This window comes from Plectropomus leopardus, chromosome 15, assembly GCF_008729295.1.
Source record: "Plectropomus leopardus isolate mb chromosome 15, YSFRI_Pleo_2.0, whole genome shotgun sequence".
In the NCBI taxonomy this organism is placed as follows: domain Eukaryota; kingdom Metazoa; phylum Chordata; class Actinopteri; order Perciformes; family Serranidae; genus Plectropomus; species Plectropomus leopardus.
In genome coordinates, this window is record NC_056477.1 from 30,532,505 (window position 1) to 30,555,680 (window position 23,176).

Consider the following 23,176-nt stretch of genomic DNA (forward strand, 5'->3'; position numbering starts at 1 on the left):
ACACACACACACACACACACAATCTCCATCTCTCACCCTCTGTCTCTCTCTTTTTCTTTTTTAGGAGGTTGGGAGATGACATCTAAGACTTTGAAACTTGGATTAACATCACTTTTCTTTTGTTGCTTTCAGAGGCCTTTACTGATTGGTTTGATTTTATTTCATAAACATGAAAAAAAGGCAATGAGCAACTTGATAAGAAATGTTATGCTAGAAAATTAAAAGGTAAGGGGAAAACTATATTCATTATTATCATAATTACATATTTAAAATTCTGTTGTAGGATTATTACAATTTTTAAGCACGTTTTTAAGTCTGACTTTTTTTTAATTTGATTTCTTTTTCTGGTGCTAATTTTCAGGTAATTTTCTTGTACTTTTGACCAATGTCTTGCTATTTTTTGGGTCATTTCTTCTTCAGTTGCTTATTGACTTCTTCCTATGTTTTAAAAGGAACTCCAGCCAATTTGCTCAGGTTTCAAAGGGATAACCATCAATATCAACAAATTCATTTTCATCCCATAATATAAACGTTTGACACTGGTCTGAGAAGTGTCACTCACAATTGTCAGCTGACTCATGTCAGATAAGTCACTTGTCTCGTCACTTTGAATGGGACACCAGTCACAATCAGGTTGCGAGTTCTGTCCAGAAAAAATAAGTATTTATTTTAGGTGAAGTCAACTTCAAGGTTCAGCGCTTGCCCCCCTTTCTTTACTGTCTGTACATACTACCATTACGGCTGAATTCTACCGGGTCCATCAATGCAGTTTTAAGACCACGGTATGGCCTCCGGAGCCAATCGCAAATATTCTAGACAATGCTGGTGATTTCAGTGGGCGCACCTCGGAGCGCCTCAGCAGCGTCCCAGACACGGCTACCTGCTCTGCTCTGTGGAGAATACACACTGAGTCTGTTTTTGCCGGAGGCGGACAGCAGCCATGTTGAGCATGGTGTGGTGCATCAGGTCAATTATCAAAATAAAACGCCTTACACGGACTCTGGATCATGTTTTAGTTAACTAATGTTACATCAACAGTATCTGCTCCTTCTCCTCCCACCAGCTCTCTGTATTCTGTCCAGCAGCCATGTGAACGCATGGCTAAACATTTTGTGCAGTTAGACAAAGACAAAACAGAAATCAATGTTTTCTGGGAAGAGTCAAACAGAGTGGCACCAGGCATGTCACTGCTGATGTGTTTCGTGTCTCTTACCCTCGCATATTCAATCTTGAGCGTACAGCAGCCAGCGTAGATGTCAGCTCCGTTCAGAGCAGCTTTGGCCTTCTGAGCACACTGAACAGATTCAAACCTGAAGCACCGGGGTTAAGGAAAGGATACTGATGTGTGTTTTTTTTTGATAAATGATGCTGATTATTTAAAGTTAGAAAGGAGAGCAAGAGGAGGTTAAATGGAGACAAGAGCAACAGGTGTTTAATTGTCATAAACTATGTTGGATCAAATAGTTCATCAGATATTTACCAAAACTTTTAACCAAATACAGTATATGTATGTTAAATCTGTATTATGTTAATCAAAACCAAAAAACAGGCCCCAAAGCCAGAGGCTATACTGAGTTATACTATGTTTTTTTTTTTCATTTGAGAAGTTGAACTGGGATGAGACGGAAAGACGCTGGCTCAGCAAGGCTGTAGGCTAAACATAGCTACAAGCTTTGAGGCCAAGTTTTATAGCTTTTTGGTACATAAGAAGGGTGTGTGCGTAGATAAAAGACAAAATAAGTATATAAGGATGGTGTAAACTGTGTATATTCAGTCATCTCCCGGGGGGTGACTGGACTTTGCATGTGTCGATTACATGTTAAGGTCTATCACAGTGATCCTGCCTGCAACATGTGCTTTTCTTTCTAAAGTGTTCTTGAGACACCAGTGTTTCTGACCAAAAACAAAGGATTAATTTAAACACTGGACCATTTTTCTGGACAATGTTGGGACAAATTTGCCACAACTGTACTGTCCATTCCACCTCAGAGACACACAGCATACAAAGACAAACGTTCACACATTCAGGAAGGATATTCCACCATGGCCTGGATTCCATTTCGTTTAAAGATGACGATCCTCAGCACGCTGCCGATGGGATTACACACTGTGTACAGAACATCCTGCGCCAACAGAGAAAAAAAGAAAGACATTCAACATTCAATATAATCTAAAAGTTTCTGATGCTGCAGTGTGTCCTAACCTGCAGGAACCGCAGGCCTCAGGCCACTGAGCATTTCATGAATACTATAAAGATACTGTAACTGCTTAGAGAGAAATATCACTGCATACTAATACACATCCAGGTTGTTTTTTAAGGATCTGATGAATTCTTTCTCAAGATTCCAAAACTTAGATTCTTGAAAGAATACTTTTGGTTACAGCTGTTTTTTTGTTTACATTAAGTAAATCACTGATCCCGCTATACCAGAAGCAAAAGCAAACACACAACAGGAGAGTACCAAGCAACAGGAGAGTACCAAGCACAAAGCCCTGTTTTTGTTTACTGGAGTCCATGGACCCAGGACAGGGTTTCACTCAGTGGTATCACCCAAGCTGGCAAATTCTCCTTTGGTGTTTTTGAAAAAGTCTTGAAGATATTGCAAGTTGTTTCCCCTCAGAAATGGCAGCTTAGTCACAGGTGTCAACCTTCAATGGCTCCAAGTCTTCATCCAAAGAATAAAAAAAAAATGTTGGTCGTTTTATTGAATCATCGTCATCATCTTCATCATTGTTCTCATCTTTATCATCATCATCATCATCCTCATTTTCATCATCGTCCTCATCATCTCCATTCTCATCTTCATCATCCTCATTTTCATCTTCTCCAATCTCATTTTCATCATCGTCATCTTCATCATCATCTCCATTCTTGTTTTCATCATCCTCATCGTCCTCATATTTATCATCACCATCATCCTCATCTTCATCATCATCCGCGTTATCTTCATCATCTTCAACTACCTTCGAATCTTCATCATCATCATTGCCAATCATCCTCCTCCTCCTCCTCCTCCTCCTCTTCCTCATCATCTTCCCTGAGGGTTGGCATTAGTGACTGAGCTGCCACTGGGAGGGCTAACAAGTTGAAATGTCATCTAGCCTTTTTCAAAATACCAAACTGGAATGTGTCACCTTGGGTGATAGCAGTAAGTGAAAATTCTGAACTGGGAGTGTGCCATGTTTTACAAACATGTTTCTACAGTAGCCCGCAATGGACAAACTCACAGAACCTGTTAATTTTTTTGTACTGTATAGATGTTATAGTCCATGCATGTATAATTCCATTTGTGATTCACCTTAATTTTTGCATACAATAACTGTAAATTAACTACAGTATGGTTGCATCACCACTGCTACGAGGCAGTAAAGCCATGTTCAGCGTGGATCGGCGTAATGACTTTCCGTAGTCTCATTTGGCCACTTGTTAGCAACCACCTTTTTTAAGACACATAAAAGTTTAAAAGTTCACCAGTTAGGTATTTGCTGACATATTTTATGTTGTAGAACAAAACGTGAAGGTCTCTTCAGCTTGTGTTAATCACAGAACTTATTTCAGGCTTCTAAGCAAAAGTACATAAAAAAAACCCCCAATGACTTTGAAGTGAGGAAACTGGAGGTGCTGAAATGCTTACTCATTTCCAGGTTTTAGGACTCATTACTGGGGTTTTCTATGACAAGTAACCTCGTATTTTGGTCAGCACCTTCTGCTAGATTGACAGAGAAACATAATTTTATTTTCCAAAACATTACTGCGTTGAGCAGTAAGTTCTGCTAAATTAAACTTTATACGATTGTGGATTTCCCCAGAACAAGCCCTGCTACACCACTGATCCGGTCTCTCTCTGATTTGTCAAGAAGTGTTTCTGGTCCCCATTACTACTGACAAACTTAATAAAGCACAGAGTCAAAAACTGGCTGACAACTGTGGCAAGTGTAGAAATTAGCAGCATTCTTGGAAAGGTTTTGAACATAAAGATGATATCGATAAATCTTTGCTCATCTTATGCCAGGTTACTGTTGTATAGCATGCAAAGCAATATGGAAGTTTAACCATCAGGGGAAAAGTGTAGAATCTGTTAAACCATTTGCTTGAGAATGGTTGTTCTATGATCCATGTCAGGTTGGTGGTTGAAAAACATTTTTAAAAAAATCTACAATCAGCCATTCAAATTTCAGAGAATCTTCTCAAAAATACGTAGCTAGTCTGCATTTGTTTCAAATGTAGTCATCAACAGTAATTTGCTCATGGCCAGCTGAGGTGTTACTGCTCTGAGAAAAAAAGGTGTGAAATCTGGTGAGATGTACTTATTGTCCAAATGTCCTAACAAAAAACATGTAGACAATCAAATTTAACACTTAGCAACATTTAACAGGCAGGAAAAAAATCCTTGGCAGTCGTTTTGACACAAAACTATAGATTAAGAGTGACAGTATAGAAAGAAACAGATGGTGGGGAACGAGGAGAAACCTCAATAGGAACAAATCTAAAGATGTACTGACTGCTTGTAAGAGAAGATAACTGAATGTAGTTTGTTGGAAGGGGAGAGACTGACAGATGGGTATACAAGATCATTCTGCACCTTCAGTGCATTTATAACAAATGACCAACAGTCTTTTTAAACTTTTCAGTGTTTTTTTCTGCAGTCCAGGCAGCCTGAAAATCAACTGGAAGAATCTGAAAATGACTCCAAAATGTCTGATTTAAACGTAATTAATGCAAGTTACATTATCATGAGGTCGTAAAGCTTGGCTAGCTCTCTAAGTTAGTATGAGCATTCTGATAATCAGATTTATGACAAAACTCAGAATACTGTTACACTGTTGCAAGCCTCTTCACACCAGCTAAGTTGTGCTACACACATCTTCCCACAGGCAGCACAGACGATCTACCCGATCAGCACAGTTTGAAGATCAGTTGCCATCAATTCAGTATCTGAACAAATGTCTCCCCTTCTGTCCCTGAGATGACACTGATGAATGGACAGAAAGGTGTTTCGCAAAACATTATATCACAGTTGACCTTTTGCCCTCTTGGATATAAAATGTCTCAGAATTTCATCATTATATCCTGTGGGACATTTATGTGAAATTTGAGTGTATAAATTCTTGAGGCCAAAACATGTTTTAAGAGGTCATTGTGACCTTTGACCACCAAAATCTAATCAGCTCATTATTGAGTCCAAGTGAATGTTTGTGTCAAATTCGAATAAATGCCCTCAAGGTGTTCTTGAGATATCCCTTTCACAAGAATAAGACAAATGAAAGGTCACCATGACCTTGACATTTGACCACCAAAATCTAATAAGCTCATCCTTGAGTCTATTCAAACATTTGTGTCAAATATGAAAAATTCCCTCAAGGAGATACTGCCTTTACAAGAATGTCACAGACGAGGTCACAGTGACCTTGACCTTAGACCTATGGCCAATAAATTCTAATCAGTTCATTCTTGATTCCAAATACATGTACATATGTGCTAAATTTAAAGGGAATTCTCTCAAGGTGCGGGCGCAGAGGCATACAAACTTCTTACTTATATGATAGAAATAAGTCCACACAGATGCAAATGTGTGACACTGTGTGACACTGTGTGTGAGTGTGCGTGAGTGTCTGTCTGTGTGTGTGTGTTGTGTGTGTGTGTGTGTGTGTGTGTGTTTTTACCGTGGTTATAGGGTAGAGGGGGTTCTGTATGGACAGCAGGAGGACCTTGTTGCCACTGTTGGGGTTGTCAGCGTTGGTCGGCCTGGTGATCCTCTTGGATGTCGAGTAATTAAAGTACGCCTGTTGGCCTGATGAGCAGAGAGATACAAATATAAACACATAGAACACTGCATACATGCATGAGCAACTAATATATCACATCAAGGAGTCTTTATAATGAAAGGCATGGGAATCAAACCTGCAATGTAGACAGGCTCCTTGGCTCCACAGGACACACAGCGGTCGGCGCTCTCTACTGCAGAGAACTCCACCAGGGCCTGACGCTTGAACGGCATCATCATCACGTAACTGAGAACACACACACACAGACATCAAGTTAAGACGTTCATTTTAGGCTTGGGCAGTATCACAGTATTACAATATTCCAGGGTATTTAGAAAACCTGAAGGTATGTTTTTCAATACTGTCATAAATACAGGCACTCCTCCTTCTATTAAACTTATTGTATGTAGTGCACAGCACGCACCACCAGAGCTCTCTCTACTGGTGGAACAGGCAGCTTAGCTGAAAGACACAGTGACACCTTGTGGTGGAGGGAGAAGTTACAGGACTGTAAACGGCCGCCGGCCAGCAGGCAGACAGAGCGTGGGAAGAACAGCATGTTTTTTACATCTAACTTGATGAATTAAGGATTTATTTGGACCAAACTGGAGCTGGTGATTGTTGGAACACTGGATTTTGACATCTACTGTAATTTAATTGTTCTCTTACGAGATCTATTGCACATCTGTCTGTCCTGGAAGAGGGATCCCTCCTCTGTCGCTCTTCCTGAGGTTTCTACCGTTTTTTGGAGGAAGCTTTTTTCGACGACGTGAGAGTCTAAGGACAGAGGGATGTCATATGCTGTAAAGCCCTCTGAAGCAAAGTGAGATCTGTGATAATGGGCTTTATAAATAAAATTGAACTGAATGAAATTGGACTTACTAACTAAATAACTAGCAAGATTAACTAGACAGTTTAAGTTAGTTTAATTTGTTTCTGTTGAGTTTAAATGAAGCGTGCTTTGACAGAGATAAAGTTGAACTTAAAGGCGAACAGTTGTATTTCTGTGTTTAATAGGAAAAATAGATGTGAGAATATTATTTTCTCAACATTTTGGGGGGATTTCCATTGTGTATTTATTAATCTGAAAAGCTGAAGCATAGCACATATATACTGCCATATACCATATATCCCAGTGAAATTTCAGTACCATATGAGGGTATGCAACATTACTAACAATAATAATAATAGTAATAATAATACATCTTATTTACAGAGCGCTTTTCACAATACTCAAAGACGCTTAACAGAAACAAAAGCAAAGTCGATTAAAAACAGTAAAACATACAGAATAAATAATGAAATAATCAGTAAAAAGCAAGACAGATAAGCATTAAATGTGCATTAAACATTAAAAGCAGATTTAAATAGGTGGGTCTTGAGGTGGGATTTGAATGTGTGGAGGTCAGTGCATTACATGCCACCCAAGCCTTATTCACATGCTGCTCATTCAAATCTTTCCCATTTAATAAGCTTTTATTTCACTGGACACATCAGCTCCTCTGCCAGCCACACTACATGTCCTCCACTCTTTGCCAAAGTCTTAGAGCAGCTGATTGTGTTTCAACCCTCAGCACTCAAATCTCAACACATCACCACAGGACTGTCTTTTGTGTGTTACTGTCAACTGTGTGAACCAAGGCTATGAGCCCTCCCAACCCCGCTGAGGAAGTAAATGTTCACCGCCTTCTTTTCATCAAAGGCAAAATAACAGATGGAACAATGTGGGTGTGAAGGCCTTTAAAGAACCTGCCAAATCACTGCAATAAGACCATATCTTTGTGTGTGTGTGTGTGTGTGTGTGTGTGTGTGTGTGTGTGTGTGTGTGTGTGTGTGTGTGTGTGTGTGTGTGTGTGTGAGTCTTCCACAGTATGCTTTTCCCTGCAGCTTCATTCAGGTAAAATGAGAGGTTAATGAATACTGCAGCATGCAGGGAGTGTAAATAATGGAGAAGGAGTCGTTTAGAGTGGAAACTGCAGTATCACAAAATGTTTGCTTCAATTATTCACAATGTGTAACTATCTTTACACTACAGCTACTGCGGCCCTCTGCAGGACATTGTTACACCAAATCACCTGGTATCTGGGACTTCATCAACAAGGCCTGGGACCCCCACTGACACGGGCTCTTATTCCCCCACACACAATATAAATGTCTATATATCAGTAACATTACACACATCTTGCACTATTATCTCTGCACACTGAACACATTTGCTCTTCTGTCAACTGTTGCACATTATTTCTGTTGCACAACTTTTTTTATTCTGAAACACCTATACTGTACTTACTTTTTATGTTGTAGTACTTTTAAAGTATTGTTAAAAATATTACCAATCTAACTTTTCTATCTAAATTCATGTTTGTGATTGTTGCAGTACATGGCTCTGTGGTGGTTTTGTGCTGTCTGGGAGTGCTTGTGTCTGTGTGCTTGGTGTGTCTTCTCCTGTTGTGCTGTGTTTCAGGGGCTGGCCGTGGCTTCTGCGTGCTGGAGCTAATGGCACACTTCCTCATCTGCTCCTCATCAGTGATCAACCCTCTGCAACATATATACCACGGCTCCTGTTTGGTGCCAGATTGTCTTTCCACCTTGCTCGTGGTATATCGGCCAACTCTCATAAGTACTTTTTCCTGTGCTTCTAGAAACCTCTTCGACTTTGAGATGTGTTTTGCGCTTACTGTATTTTTATGCTTGATCCAGTACCTGCCGCCTCAGAGCTCCAGCGCCTCGCTGCCCAGCCCCCACCGCCTTCATGTTCAGAACCTCATCACTCACCTTCACGGATCTGCACCGCTCCACCAGCTCCACCATTCCCTCCAGCTTCACCAGCCCTCACCACCTACCTCACTTCACCATCCCTCCAGCCACTCCAGCCTCCTCTGCCATCTCAGCCACAGGATCCCTTCCCTCAATACCATTCCCTTCACTCATTCTCAACTCAAATTAAAATCATTGTTGTATGATTTCATCCCGTCTGTGTTTGCTCTTGGGTCCTCCTCTCATTTATGGTACTCCGTACCACTACAGCCTCATTTTTATTTGCTCCTAATAGGTTGGTTCTCTCTCCAGAGTTGGTGAGACAGACATCAACCTGCAGAGGCATCAAGTCAAGTTACTGAGGGAATCAGCGTTTATAAGCTACAACTACAAATTGCACACCCGGGTCCCATGTCTGTGAGTCAGTGTGTTTTTTTTGTTTTTGGTTAGATGTCTGAAATAAGGTCTGTGGTTAAAACAAGCTGATGAGACTTCAATGTTTTATCCTACAACTTAAAATACGTCAGTAAATACCCCAATGTGAACTTTTATGTCTTACAAAAGGCAGTTGTTATATGAGACTACAGAAGTGTAAAGTGACATTCAGTTGAGAAAGAGAAAAAAAACACTGCCTGCTGTGCTGCATTCACTGACTTGCAAAGAACGCCGGATATTCGAGTGAGACCACAGAATGAACCCCACCCCCCCTTTGTCTGCTACTGCACACATACACTGGCAACTGGCAGATGGTAGACAGCAAACTGAATGTCATTTTAGTGAATGAGAGCAGGACAGTAAAATTAAGTGAGGCTGGCAGAGAATACAAGCAACTGCAACAGTAGATGGAGTCATCGTCAAAAGTTAAAAAATTTAAATTTTTTGCCAGCCTCCAGAACAGAATTTTCAACCGTATGTTGTGCAGCTCCCCGCACACAAGGACAATGAAAAAGCTAATCATTTTTTTAAAATAATTGATTGTTTTGCTGTTGTTGTTTTTGGTGTCTCTTTTTTCAGACAAATATGCACAAGGCACAAAGTGAGTGCAATTCTCTTTTCACTATCCATGTGAATGAATGAATGACTTTTGGAGGGAATTTACTTTCTTTACATTTCGGAGGGAAATTAGAAAACATCATTAGAACATGAAGAGACAGCTTCATTTTATGGCTATGCAAACTGTTGCAATAATTACATAAAGTAATAGAAACAAATAATTGTATTTAATACATTTATTCTTTTTTTTACACATCACCATAGCAACATATCATAATGTGTACTGTATTGTGCTGTCTTGCCATTCCGTCAAAGTTTTTTTTAAAATTTGTCATCCAGGAGATGTTGCCCATCGGACGGATTCCATGTGAACACAGCATCCGTTGTGACTCATGTCAGGTGAATTGGCAACTCTGAAAGTGTCTGACGGTATAAATGCGTCCTCTCCTCTGTCGGCCTGTGATGGACTGGTGCAGTGTTCATGGTTTACACTACCTGTCATCTAATGCAGTCTTTTTTTTTCCGTCTGAAATTATCACATCCAAATATAAAAATGACCCCCTCGCTTTGTGTAAAACATATCTGCACAATGACTACAAAAATTTTGTCCAGCGCTAAAGTTTTCGGAAAAAGTTACATTTTTTTGTGTTGCTCACATCCATCTAAAGAGTTGTTTGACCAACAGGCTGAGAATAGAGCCTGGCTGTAGGACACGAGGCAGCCAGAGAGAGGAGCAGAGTGCACAGTATCATTTCATAACTCAGATTACCTCCTTTCCACAGGTCAGATAGTGATATTCAGGAGACAAGATGACAAGGGGGATGTGGACCACACACAGACAGGGAGAGCTAAAGTATGGAGACAGAGAGGAGGACAGCTCTTTTTTTTATGCAGCTGTGTGCCAAATGCAAGACACAGGGGGAGAGTAAGGACAGCCAGGGAGGAGCCTCCAGTGGAGAGAGGCAAAGGAGCAAATGTGTCTTTTCATTTTGTCTTATACTGTGAACAAATTTCACAATTTCACAACAAATAGAACAATAAAACGCATCTGACCAAGTGTGCAAGGTTTCTCTGGGTAACACGCTCTCTCTCTCTCACACTCACACACACACACACACACACACACACACACACACACACACACACACACACACACACACACACACACACACACACACACACACACACACACACACACACACACACACAGAGACAGTAGTTGCTTTCTCACCATATGGGTCCAAACTTCTCCAAGGCATCTATCAGGTCTGCTTCCACCACAGCCTCACACAGACCCCTGACATGGACCACAGGGCTGGGAGAGATGCGATGGGAGTCCTCGCCATTATCCTGCAACACACACAGTCAAGCACAGTTACACATCAGAGTTCTCAATACTCTGGTCCACAAAATGCTGGGTCATACAGCAGGAGAGCTGAACCTGGCACAACTTTAGCCATGCTGAAATGCAGTGAAGTTCAGTGCTGTGCTGTCATACAACTGTTCCAGGGTTTCCCATACAGTCATGTATTTGTGGCGGCCCGCCACAAGAAAAACATCTGCTGCCACATATTGATTTCTTATCTTCAGTGGCTGGTAGTCATTAGGAGTGCTATTGGGACATATACATATATGGATCAGTTATTCCGAACGTAGTGCCAGGTGCAGTTAAAGTGAAACTTAACCATTTATCAGGCTCGATCTGAAAGTTTACTGTCACTTGCCTCTGCAGCAGCTGCTCCTCTCATCCATCAATCAGTTCTGAACAATCAATTATTCACCACGCAACTCAAACTCCACAAACTGTTGCTGAAGAAGAAAAAAACCTCATAAAAGACTTCCGCACTGCAAAAACACTTTGGAGTACATGTTTTACACTACAGCCAAATCATTGTATATTCAAAACCTTTCAACACACATTCTCATATTCCAAATTATTTCCAGGCCTGGAAAAACTTTTTTTTCTCCATTCATAACTAACCCTGACCCGGATTGCCTTTTCCAGAACTCAGAACCACACAGCCATGTGCTCCCATATGGTGGAAAGATGGGACCCCCTGTCTTTGGTGTTAGATGTGAATGTCCTCCTTGATCTTTTCTGTGTGTCAATCCACACCATGAGGGGGTCAAAGTCACTGACAACCTGTTACACACATAACTGACTTTCCACACTGCCATCCATTCATGATCACAATTATCTCAGACAAAAGCTAGCAAATGGACCTTTAGTTAAGATGTTATTTCAAACTATTTCCCACATCAAGAAGAACCTTTCACACACTAAACATATTTAATCACTCCCTCTCAAAAAAACAAAGATTTATATGATTTCAAATGCCAATATTGTATCATGCTCAAAAAACCCAGTGAGGTTGTTTAAAAACATCATGATCTATCTGTCATTGTTTTAGTTTAAACTGTAATAAAAGCAAACTATCCAAACCACCCACACTATGTTCTGCTCAAACACAGGAGCACACTCAGTGCACGACTCATTCCCCCGAGACGCAGCACAGAGCGCCTGCATCATCAAACGTTTCAATTCCTACCCTCAGAGTGTCCGAAACTCTGAGTCAACAGACTGACATTTGGACATCATTCACCCATCAGCAGTTAAAATTCAGTAATATTTTTTTTATTTTTTTGCAACTGGGCAACACTGTCTTAACTGTGCAATAACTGTTGCAATTATTCAACTGTGCAATATTATTTTCTTCACCCTAACTAATTCTCAGCAGCAACACCACTCTACATGTTGTTTATATCTTATTTTTTTTCTTTTTAAGTATATACTGTGTTGAACATTGAAACATAACACAGATTTTATTTTCTTCTTTTTTTTTTCTACAGTCAAATGACAAAAATGGCCCACTGATTTCCAAATTGCGTGTTTCTTTGTTGTTGTGTTTTGTAAAACACACATTTTGTCAAGGAAGACCGCTCACTGTTCAGACAGTCAAATACTCTGAAAAATGTCTGAAAGCCCATTTGTCCAACAGCTGGGTATCCTGCTAGATTAAAAAAAGTCCACATAAGTTGGTTGTGAAATGACAGGAACTGAAAACTTTGATCATATTAAATTTTATCTGAAACCTGATTGCAAACAGACTGATAATAACACTGAAATAAAAGGTGAATTTAGCACATTGATTTTACATATTTTTTTATTTTCTTTAATGTCTAAAGCTTTACATACTAGTTTTATACATTGTAGCATAACGCACATATTTATACTTTTACACATCTGATATACCTGGCATATAATACATATTTCAATATTTTTTCAATATTTTAGAAACTATTGTTAAACATTGTAGCATAATGCATATTTGATACTTTCACACATTGCATAATTCTTTATGCGATGCACCAGAGCGTCATCAGAGAGATTCAGCTAGTTGCCAAAAACCTGTATTACTTAGGCCTATACAGTCTATGATATAGACCAAATCACAATCATAATTGTTTTTTTTTACAGTAAATTCATTGATTAGTGTGAAACTACCTAAAAATCAGTATTAGTTGAAGTGTATGCTATATTTAGAATAATCTCATCACTGTACCTTGCTGTAAGACAGCCCTTACTGACGGGAATTTGAAGCTGTTCTATCAAAAACACCAGACTCCACTGAGTCCCTCAGTCCTCTAAGCCCCTCACCTAAGCCAAAATTAAAAACACAAGTGCCTCCTGAGTGCTTGCAATTTACCTTCCCCCATCATAAATACCGAACAGTCGCTATGCGTAATGGCTGCGGGAGGCTGATGAAGCAAGTAGGAGCACGCGCAGAACGCAGAGTCCAGGTACAGTCCAGGTACAGCCCAACTGAGGTGTTTACATGACTTCCATTCCTTTTGTCTGGGTGTGTAAGTCTGATTTCCAGAAATTCAAAAATGTTAACATGCATTTTCAAAGTCCAGTTTTAGTCAGATTAACACAATAATTGTACTTTTTCTAACATCATGTAAACACACTGAGTGTGACCACACCTTCAGAAAACCTTTTCCAATCATATTAGTGCAGAGCCAGGCTTTACAAGTAAAAAGAGCTCCCAGAACAGTTTGAAGGGGATGTTACTGATTTTGCCAGTCAGCTTAGAACATTTAGCAGAACAACAGATGACTGTCTGTAAGAAAATGAATCAGTGGAAGTCTGAAGGACTTCCAGATCTCCCAGTGTTTCAGATGACAAGCAGGAAATCAGTGGCCACAAAAGAGCAGCAGTGCTGGCTGTTTGGAATGTCAGTTATGAGTGTGTGGACTATTATTGAGGACTCAGAATCAGGACAGTGAAATAAAGACAGGGAGACGGACAGAGAGAGAGACAGACAAGAAACATGTGACAGAGAACTCTAATCAAATACTCTCACTTCTCTCTTTTCTAATGTCCTTATCTTGCTGATCTCCATCAGATATTCTTTCTGCCTTCAACTTTTATCTCTCTCCTTCTCTGCTCTTCTCATTCTCCCTCTGTCATCCATCCCTTCCCCTTCTTCCCTCTTTTTGTCCTTCTCATTCACATTGACATTCCTTTTAGTCTATTTATAGAGGCAGATGGCTCATCTGAATGTTCGGAGAGGAAAATGGCATGAGATGAACTTTTCTGTCTCTGCTGACCGGGCTGCTGGCTCCTCTGTCTCAGACGTGTTAGCAGGATTTCTGTACACATACATGGCCTGTCCACTATGCACATTTTTAAAAACGAGGACACCCAGCATTCACGTCTTTACAAGTGTCCTCTGTCTGTCATCTCTAAAGCTGTAAATTGAGTACTTTGATGCAGTGTTGCTGACACTTTCTGATACAAACAAAAACATGACAATATAAAGCTCTTTTAAATATATATATATATATAGTCCTATTTTCTAGATCAGGAGGGAGTGCTGGCACGGATGATCATGAATTCTGGATACCATGTTCCATAATGGCACCCTTTCTTTGCCACAATGAGCAGGACAAAGGTTAATGCCCCCTGATGCTGTTAGGTTTTCATAGTGAGTGCTCTGGATTCAGAGGTCATTTGATCCTTTGGAAAAATTGTAATGTTAAAACTGTGCTTGATGTGGTTATAATTACCGTTATAGCAATTATTCTACGATGCTTCTTCTAAAGAAAACTTTATCCATCCATCCATCCATCCATCCATTTTCTTCCGCTTATCCGGGGTCGGGTCACGGGGGGCAGCAGCCTAAGCAGGGAAGCCCAGACTTCCCTCTCCCCGGCCACTTCGTCCAGCTCTTCCCAGGGGACTCCAAGGCATTCCCAGGCCAGCTGTGAGACATAGTCTCTCCAGCATGTCCTGGGTCTTCCCTGGGGCCTCCTACCAGTGGACGTGCCCTGAACACCTCACCAGGGAGGCGTCCTGGGGGCATCCTAATTAGATGCCCGAGCCACCTCATCTGGCTCTTCTCAACGCGGAGGAGCAGCGGCTCTACTCCGAGCTCCTCCCGAATGACCGGGCTTCTCACCCTATCTCTAAGGGAGAGCCCAGCCACCCTACGGAGGAAACTCATTTCGGCCGCTTGTACCCGCGATCTTGTTCTTTCGGTCACTACCCAAAGCTCGTGACCATAGGTGAGGGTAGGAACGAAGATCGACCGGTAAATCGAGAGCTTTGCCTTTAGGCTCAGCTCCCTCAGCGTCCGCATTACTGCAGACGCTGCACCGATCCGCCTGTCGATCTCCCACTCCATCCTTCCCTCACTCGTGAACAAGACCCCGAGGTACTTAAACTCCTCCACTTGGGGCAGGACTTCATCCCCAGTCCGGAGGGGGCACGCCACCCTTTTTCCGGCTGAGAACCATGGCCTCGGATTTGGAGGTGCTGATTCTCATCCCGGCCGCTTCACATTCGGCTGCGAACCGATCCAGTGAGAGCTGAAGGTCACGGCCTGATGAAGGCAACAGGACCACATCATCTGCAAAGAGCAGAGACCCAATCCTGAGGTCACCGAACTGGACCCCCTCAACATCCTGGCTTCGCCTAGAAATTCTGTCCATAAAAGTTCTGAACAGAATCGGTGACAAAGGGCAGCCCTGACGGAGTCCAACCCTCACCAGAAACAAGTTCGACTTACTGCCAGCAATGCGGACCGAGCTCTGGCACCAGTCATACAGGGAACGAACAGCCCATATCAGGGGGTCCGAAACCCCATATTCCCGGAGAACCCCCCACAGGACTCCCCGAGGGACACGGTCAAATGCCTTCTCCAAGTCCACAAGCACATGTGGACTGGTTGGGCAAACTCCCACGCACCCTCAAGGACCCTGCCAAGGGTCCAGAGCTGGTTCACAGTTCCACGATCGGGGCGAAAACCACATTGCTCCTCCTGAATCCGGGGTTCGACTATCCGGCGGACCGTCCTCTCTAGTACCCCCGAATAGACCTTACCAGGGAGGCTGAGGAGTGTGATCTCCCTGTAGTTGGAACACACCCTCCGGTCCCCCTTCTTAAAAAGAGGGACCACCACCACAGTCTGCCAGTCCAAGGGCACTGCCCCCGATGTCCACGCAATGTTGCAGAGTCGTGTTAGCACAGCCCCCAGGGCCTTGAGGAACCTCCGGGTGGACCTCGTCCACCCCCAGGGCCCTGCCACCCCCCCCCCCATTCGAGAGCTTTTTGACCACCACGGTAACCCTCGTCCCCAGAGATAGGGAGCCACCCCCGAGTCCCCAGGCCCTTCTTCACCGGAAGGCGTGTCGGTGGGATTGAGGAGGGAAGTATTCCTTGAGGATCCACAACGTCCCAGAGTTGCAAGGTCAGCAGCGCTTCCCCACCATACACAGTGTTGACGCACCGCTTCCCCCTCCTGGCGACGCTGGTGGTCCAGAACGCTTTGAAGCTGTCCGCGTTTTTCATGGCCTCACTGAACTCCTCCCACGCCCGGGTTTTTCCGCCTCGGCGACTGCCGTGCTGCACTCCGCTTGGACTGGCAGAGTGCTTGGACTGGCAGACTGGGGTGGTGGTCCCTCTTCAATCTGTGGCGAGCACAGAAGTCTGTGGCGAGCACAGAAGTCCAATAACAAAAACACCACTCGGGTTCAGATCGGGGGGGCCATTCCTCCCGATCACGCCCCTCCAGGTCTCACTGTCGTTGGGGGGCGACTCAGTATAACTCTCGCTGGCCTGAATTCGGTGGCAGGCGAGTGCCCTGGACTGGACACGACTGGGGGTTGTGCCCTCTTCAAACTGTGAGCGAAGCACAGAAGATCTGTGGCGAGTCCACTAGAAGATCGTGAGCGTTGAAGTCCCCCAGCAGAACGAGGGAGTCCCCAGAAGGAGCACTCTCCAGCACCCCTCTGACTCCAAAAAGGGTGGATACTCTGAACTGCTGTTTGGACCATAGGCACAAACAATAGTCAGGATCCGTCCCCCAACCCGAAGGCGGAGGGAGGCTACCCTCTCATTGACCGGGGTAAACTCCAACGTACAGGCACCCGAGCCGGGGGGCAATAAGTATTGCCACCCCTGCCCGGCGCCTCTCACCAGTGGCAACTCCAGAGTGGAAGAGAGTCCACCCCCTCTCGAGAAGACTGGTTCCGGAGCCCAAGCCGTGCGTCGAAGGTGAGGCTGACTATATCTAGTCGGAACTTCTCAACCTCGCACACCAGGTCAGGCTCCTTCCCCACCAGAGAGGTGACATTCCACGTCCCCAGAGCTAGCTTCTGCAGCTGAGGATCGGACCGCCAAGGTCCCCGCCTTCGGCTGCCGCCCAGCTCACATGGCACCCGACCCCTATGGCCCCTCCTACGGGTGGTGAGCCCAACGGAAAGGAGGTCCCATGTCACCTCTTCGGGCTGTGCCCGGCTGGGCCCCATGGGTAAAGGCCCGGCCACCAGGCACTCGCCATCGAGCCCCACCCCCAAGGCCTGGCTCCGGGGGGGGCCCCGGTGACCTGCGTCCAGGCGAGGGAAACTCTGGACCATTTGTTGTCGTCATCATAGGGGTCTTGTGAGCTACACTTTGTCTGGTCCCTCCCCTAGGACCTGTTTGCCATGGGTGACCCTACCAGGGGCATGAAGCCCCCGACAACTGAGCTCCTAGGATCACTGGGACACACAAACCCCTCCACCACGATAAGGTGGTAGCTTTATATATATATATATATATAAATCTTTTTTTTTTTACATTTTAGAGATTCCTCCACATACTACTAGAGGGAGTTTTGCATATCACCAGTGGTACATGTACCATACATAGACTGTAAATACAGATGGACAACATGACAACAGTCCCGTCAAAGTGTAGCTTTTAAATCTGGATCGCCCCCTGGTGTCTGTCTGCAGTACAGGTCATAAAGCCTGCCCCTCCATATCAGTGAATGGGCCAGATTAAAAACTCAAAGTACACGCCAAATACATTTTTCCCAATGATGGTTTCTGTCAATGAAGGTACTTGTCATCACCCTGATGTTTGTCCAAGGGGGCTCACATTCAATGGAGCTGATTGTGACTGGTCTGTCGCAATATCGCTATTGTGCATACGCAAGCTCTTAATGACATCACCGTCGCAGGATGGCAACGCCCCTATCTAGGATATTTTAGCCTCACTACAGCATAGCGGGGTAATCTTCATAAACAGTCTATGGTATCATATTTGAAACATATAACAATGGAAAAACAATCAGCTCTGCAAAAAAAACAACTTGAACAGTTAAATAAAATGTATTCAACAATAATCAATCTATCCTGCTGCCAGTGAGCAAATGCCAAAAACACAAGTATGAATGAAAACATAAACACGTAATGAGCGCAACATGTATGTCTGTGGGAGTGTAAATGTGTTTTTTCATCAATCTCACTACACCTTTCTGTGTATTTTATAAAGAAAGCATATGATGAGATGCATTATTCTCATTTTTTGGCATTGAATTTATGGTTTTGAGATCGTCATTGTAATTCTTAAAATTCAAGGGCACAATGGTGTCATGCATCATTGATCTAATTTAACAGAGGCATGAGCTGAATACAAACTGTCATACAGCAAACACACAATCCTCACGCTGATTTCATCTGCAGTGTCACTGCCTCATGACCTCTAAAGCCCCTCCTTATCTAATGATGTCTTCTGGAAAAAAAGTGAGTTTGTTTTTTAACCCTTTACCTTGTCTGTGCTGCAGAGGGATGTTTAAAGGACGTGACACACCAGGGCGATATCAAGTCATTCTTTTAGCCAATTTTGCATTTTTACACAGAACCAAACAACAGTGACATCATCCCTCTCCAGTGTGTGATTTCAGACAGCATGCGGCATCTCAGAAGCAAAAGAGGCATGATGGGTGTGACAACAGCAACACATTTCAGATCAGCGTCTGCCTCGTGTGACATAAAACATACGCCGTCTGCAGCGCTGTCTAAACAACAACAATGGCACAACATATCAACAACAATCATTTACTTCCTCTGTTACATGGCACTGATCTCGTCCTCTGTTCAGAGGGTAATTTGCTAAAATGTATACCCGCTGTTTGTTTTATTTGAGTTATGCTTTGTGTTTCTACAGTTTAACATCAATATTAATCTCAGTTACTAAAACCGAATCCCAGGGTTCCCACACATATTCATGGGCAAAATTTAAAAACTCTTCCATGACTTTCAAAGGACTACAAATTTTTATTTTTTCTCACCCCTTTGCCTTTTTTAAAAACATATAGTTTTTAAAACTCTATTTCAGCATAATGTAAGCTTGCTGTCATACATGAATATGTAGATGGAAAGCAGGGAGAAAATGAAGAAACATACATAATGGTAAATACAACAACACATGCAGCGTTATGTCCGCAGCATCATACATTTGCTGTTGTTACATTAAATGTCCATCTCCACAGAAAATTACACAAAAACAAAATTCCATGACTTTTCAAAATCTTTCTATGTTTTTTCAGTGTTTCCTCTAGGATTTTTTTCAGCAGCGGGGGGCAGGCTCTCCGGGGAGCCGTGCGGCGTAAACAAATGATGCTTTTTAAAGGCTGAATGTAAAAATAAAAAATAATAACAAAACTTCAACAATAAAATAATAAAAAACAATAAATAATAATTTCTTGATGGGGCTGTAATCAGTGGCAAAGTTTGCACCCAGGCTCAGAACAATGGATTTTTTCCTTGGTTTTTTGTAGAACAGCAGCTCTAAGGCTCTGTTGTACGGAAATTCCCCAAGAGGTGGCCCGTTGATGCTCAGCAGCATACATGCTGCAAGGTGATCCCCCTGCAGCCTGTTTCTCAAGTCAGGCTTCACCTACAAATAGAAACAATAATTTTTATTTATTTTTTTCAACCCATTTAGGGTCCCAGCCTGATAGCCTGTGTTTCCCTTTATGTTTTTCTCCTCTACTCTCATCTCTCTCTCCTGCACCATCACTTTGCTCTCCTGCTCCTTCACTCGGCACTCCCCCTCCTGTACTCTGCTCTCCTTCACTTTGTTCCACTGCTCCTCCCTGTCTGTTACTTGTCTTATACGATTACATAAAACATTAACGTTAGATAATTTACACTCACGTCACATTTGTCTACCTTTTCTCTGGTAAGTTGCACGCTATTTTCAAGCCGACACTCCTCTGACTCTCCGACCTGATGCCTGGATGCGAGTAGCTAATTAACGTCGGCACCAATTAGTTCTGTTGGGGGGTGGGAGGGGGCGGTGGTATCTACCCCAAAGAGTAGATACGGAGCAAGATAGTTATCTGCCTCAGCACTCGCGACACCCAACGCAGTGCAGGACTGTGCTGTGATGCGGCGGTGGTGTATTTGCAATTTAAAAAAAAAAAAAAAAAACAACCAAAAAAAAACGACATTTGAAGGAGCGGCGGGTAGGATTCAGGAGTGGCGGGCCGCCACTCCTGAACTCCTGAACACTCCTAAATGAGTGTAGAGGAAACACTGTTTTTTTTTTTTTTTTAATTATAATTGATTTCATGACTTTTACAGGTCTGGAAAATATGTTTGGGAAATTTCATGACTTTTCCAGGTTTTCCAGGGAACCCTGGAAACCAAATCTGAGCCAGAGCACCGCTGAAATAGAAATTCAAATAGAGTCGGAATAAGTTTGCTTTGGTTTAGTTCTATTTTTCCCAACTAGGTCTGGGGGTAAAGGTGGCTACAGTATTTCACATCCTGTCACACACATTTAGAGCACAACTTTAAGCAGCATACGGTTACACATGGCACTACATCATCACAGTAGAATTTGTAACCAGGGCCTGAGTTTGGTGTGAACATGTGATCTGTGGATATAGGGTTTGTGTGCACTCGCTGTCTTTCTCTAGCACACACACACGACAATATGCTTGAAATAGGACTTTCAAGTACAACTATGAATACCTTCACAGCTATACATATCACAAATCAGCTTTCTAAATACAAGAAATTCAGTTTTACAAAATAGCAGTGTGTGATTGTTACAGTACATGTAACATGTCAGATGCCTGTGTTTGCACCCACATCTGTCACAGCAGTGGAGAAACGCAGTCACACCGTCCTCGTCTTAAAATAAACTTTCTCTCACTGTTGCTGTTGTAGGTGACCGGAAACACACAAAAGGGTCTTCCAGCTCTGCAATTTCATTTGTGCTTGCAATAGTGTGACTTACCCACAGCTTGTTGTGCTAACCTGAGCACATGTTGCTAATGTCATAAACACAGCTAAAAGTTTCCCAACAGAACTTGCAGTCTTCATGTCATGTATTCAGCATGCACCTGCAGCAGCGTGCAAGAACCGTTACAGCCTATCTATCTCTCTTACCCCTTTCATCTTTCTGCATCAAAAATATGCACCATGCTTTACAGAAAACGTGCTAACAACAACTCCAGATAGAGCCACACCTAACAGACAGACAGACAGACAGTTCCTAAGATTCATCCTCTGGGGACCATGACCATAAATGTCAGTGTAAAATGTCATGGCAAACCACAGTTGTTCAGGTGTTTCAAACAAAATATAAACGCTGACAGCTGCACTACTAGCATGGCTAAAAATCCTGGCTGTAATTTGTAGATGTCTATCTGTGTGCTTTGCTTCAGCAGAGGCAGCGGCTGAAACTCTCATTTTTCACTTTTGCAGTGCGACTGCATACAAAATAAATGATAATGCTCTGAAATCAGGTTATACAGGAATAATGTGTTTACATCCTCTGTGATAACCTGGTTACTGTGACATCAGCATATGTAAGCAGCAGGTTCATAATCAGTATATCTGTTTTTGGAGCCACAGATAACATGTGGTTATTAATTTGAGGTTGTTTTGGTGATAAAAGCTACATTAAACAAGGCTTGAAATAACATGTGCACATGCGCAGCAGTGAATATCAAAAAGAAAAAAAGAAAAAAGATTTTGATGCATGTCAGTTCATGCTGTTATGGTACTGGTACTCGGAGAGGCAAAAGAGACAAAGAAATGCTCCCATTTCAGCAACAACTTCTCACATTTCATGTATCAAATATTATAAAACTGTCTTAAGTCCTAATTTGATATACTGTTTAGTAAACAAACACACACACACACACACACACACACACACAGACATATATATTGGAAACCATCCACATGAAATACAAAGGAAATGATCTCAACTTTTACTTCTTTTGCAGTCTTTGCCGCTATTTTATTGTAATGTATTTTATCAAGCTAATTCTAAAAGCCAAACTAGGGATCAGGGTTGCAAATTAACCTTGGCTATAAAGTAGTATGCATCACATTTACTTTGTATCTTTTTATGAAGAAATGTTTTATGCATTTGTCTTGTCAAATAAATAAATAAATAATATAAATAAATTAATAATCTACTCAAAAATATAGCATCATAATCACTCATTTCACACACACTTCCTGCAGCTAGCCATTTGGGTTAATCATACAGTCTACAGTCTCATTCCCATTGCACAAACAACCCACTAACACACACTTGCTTTTTAACGCAATGAGAATGCATATGATCAGCTTCACACCCAGGTCAAATGACTCTGCAGTAGACACGGGTTTTTATCACCTCCGGCTCCAATCTGCATTGAAGGGAACACATCACCCACCTGAATGCTGTAATTTCGGCTCCTTAACAGGCGAGATATAGTGAAGCACTGTCACTAATTACCCTTTCTTTAGTGATCTTGTTTTTAAACTGTAAATTGCAGACTTTAAAAGAGGACTGCCACACATCAATGTTTCTGTCCGTCTGTAAGTAACGTTGAAGGACTGAAGATCCTTAAGTAGCCTATCTATCTTCTTATCAGCCTCTCAGATGATCAGATGACACGTGTGTGTGTGTGTGTGTGTGTGCACGCGAGCGTGCATACCTGAGTGTGTGGAAACTAGAATACATGCATGTCCTGCTGATTACACAGCAAGATGATACCACCTTCACTCAGGACTCGTGCAGACGTGCGCATGTGTGTGTGTGTGTGTGTGTGTGTGTGTGTGTGTGCGTGTGTGTGAATGATGCAATCTAGTACTGTTGCATCCTGTAATAGTGAGACAGTGAGAAAGGAACCACAGTGAACTAACACAGTGTGTTTGACAGTGATAGCCACACGTATATGAGCATCCATCCACTGCAACCAAAAAACTGCTCACTTCTCTGCCCACTCCTTTGTAATGAATAAAATTGTTTGTATCAATTCTTTTTCAAGTTTGATATATATCCAGCATGCACTGCTGTGGACTGCCTCAAGGAAAC

The 23,176-nt window shown here is 42.5% G+C and overlaps 1 protein-coding gene across 1 annotated transcript in view; it reads right to left on the reverse strand.

The window, feature by feature from the left end:
* Window positions 1-812: 812 nt before the first annotated feature.
* The window catches only part of LOC121954903 (heterogeneous nuclear ribonucleoprotein L-like), a 32,150-nt gene continuing 9,786 nt past the window's right edge, over window positions 813-23,176 (reverse strand). Inside the window, exons 2-7 of the mRNA XM_042502645.1 lie at window positions 10,748-10,866; window positions 5,903-6,012; window positions 5,665-5,792; window positions 2,038-2,123; window positions 1,214-1,310; window positions 813-890 (exon numbers count right to left, since the gene is read on the reverse strand). Of these exons, the coding sequence (XP_042358579.1) occupies window positions 813-890; window positions 1,214-1,310; window positions 2,038-2,123; window positions 5,665-5,792; window positions 5,903-6,012; window positions 10,748-10,866 (618 nt within the window). The remainder of the gene's footprint in view (window positions 891-1,213; window positions 1,311-2,037; window positions 2,124-5,664; window positions 5,793-5,902; window positions 6,013-10,747; window positions 10,867-23,176) is intronic.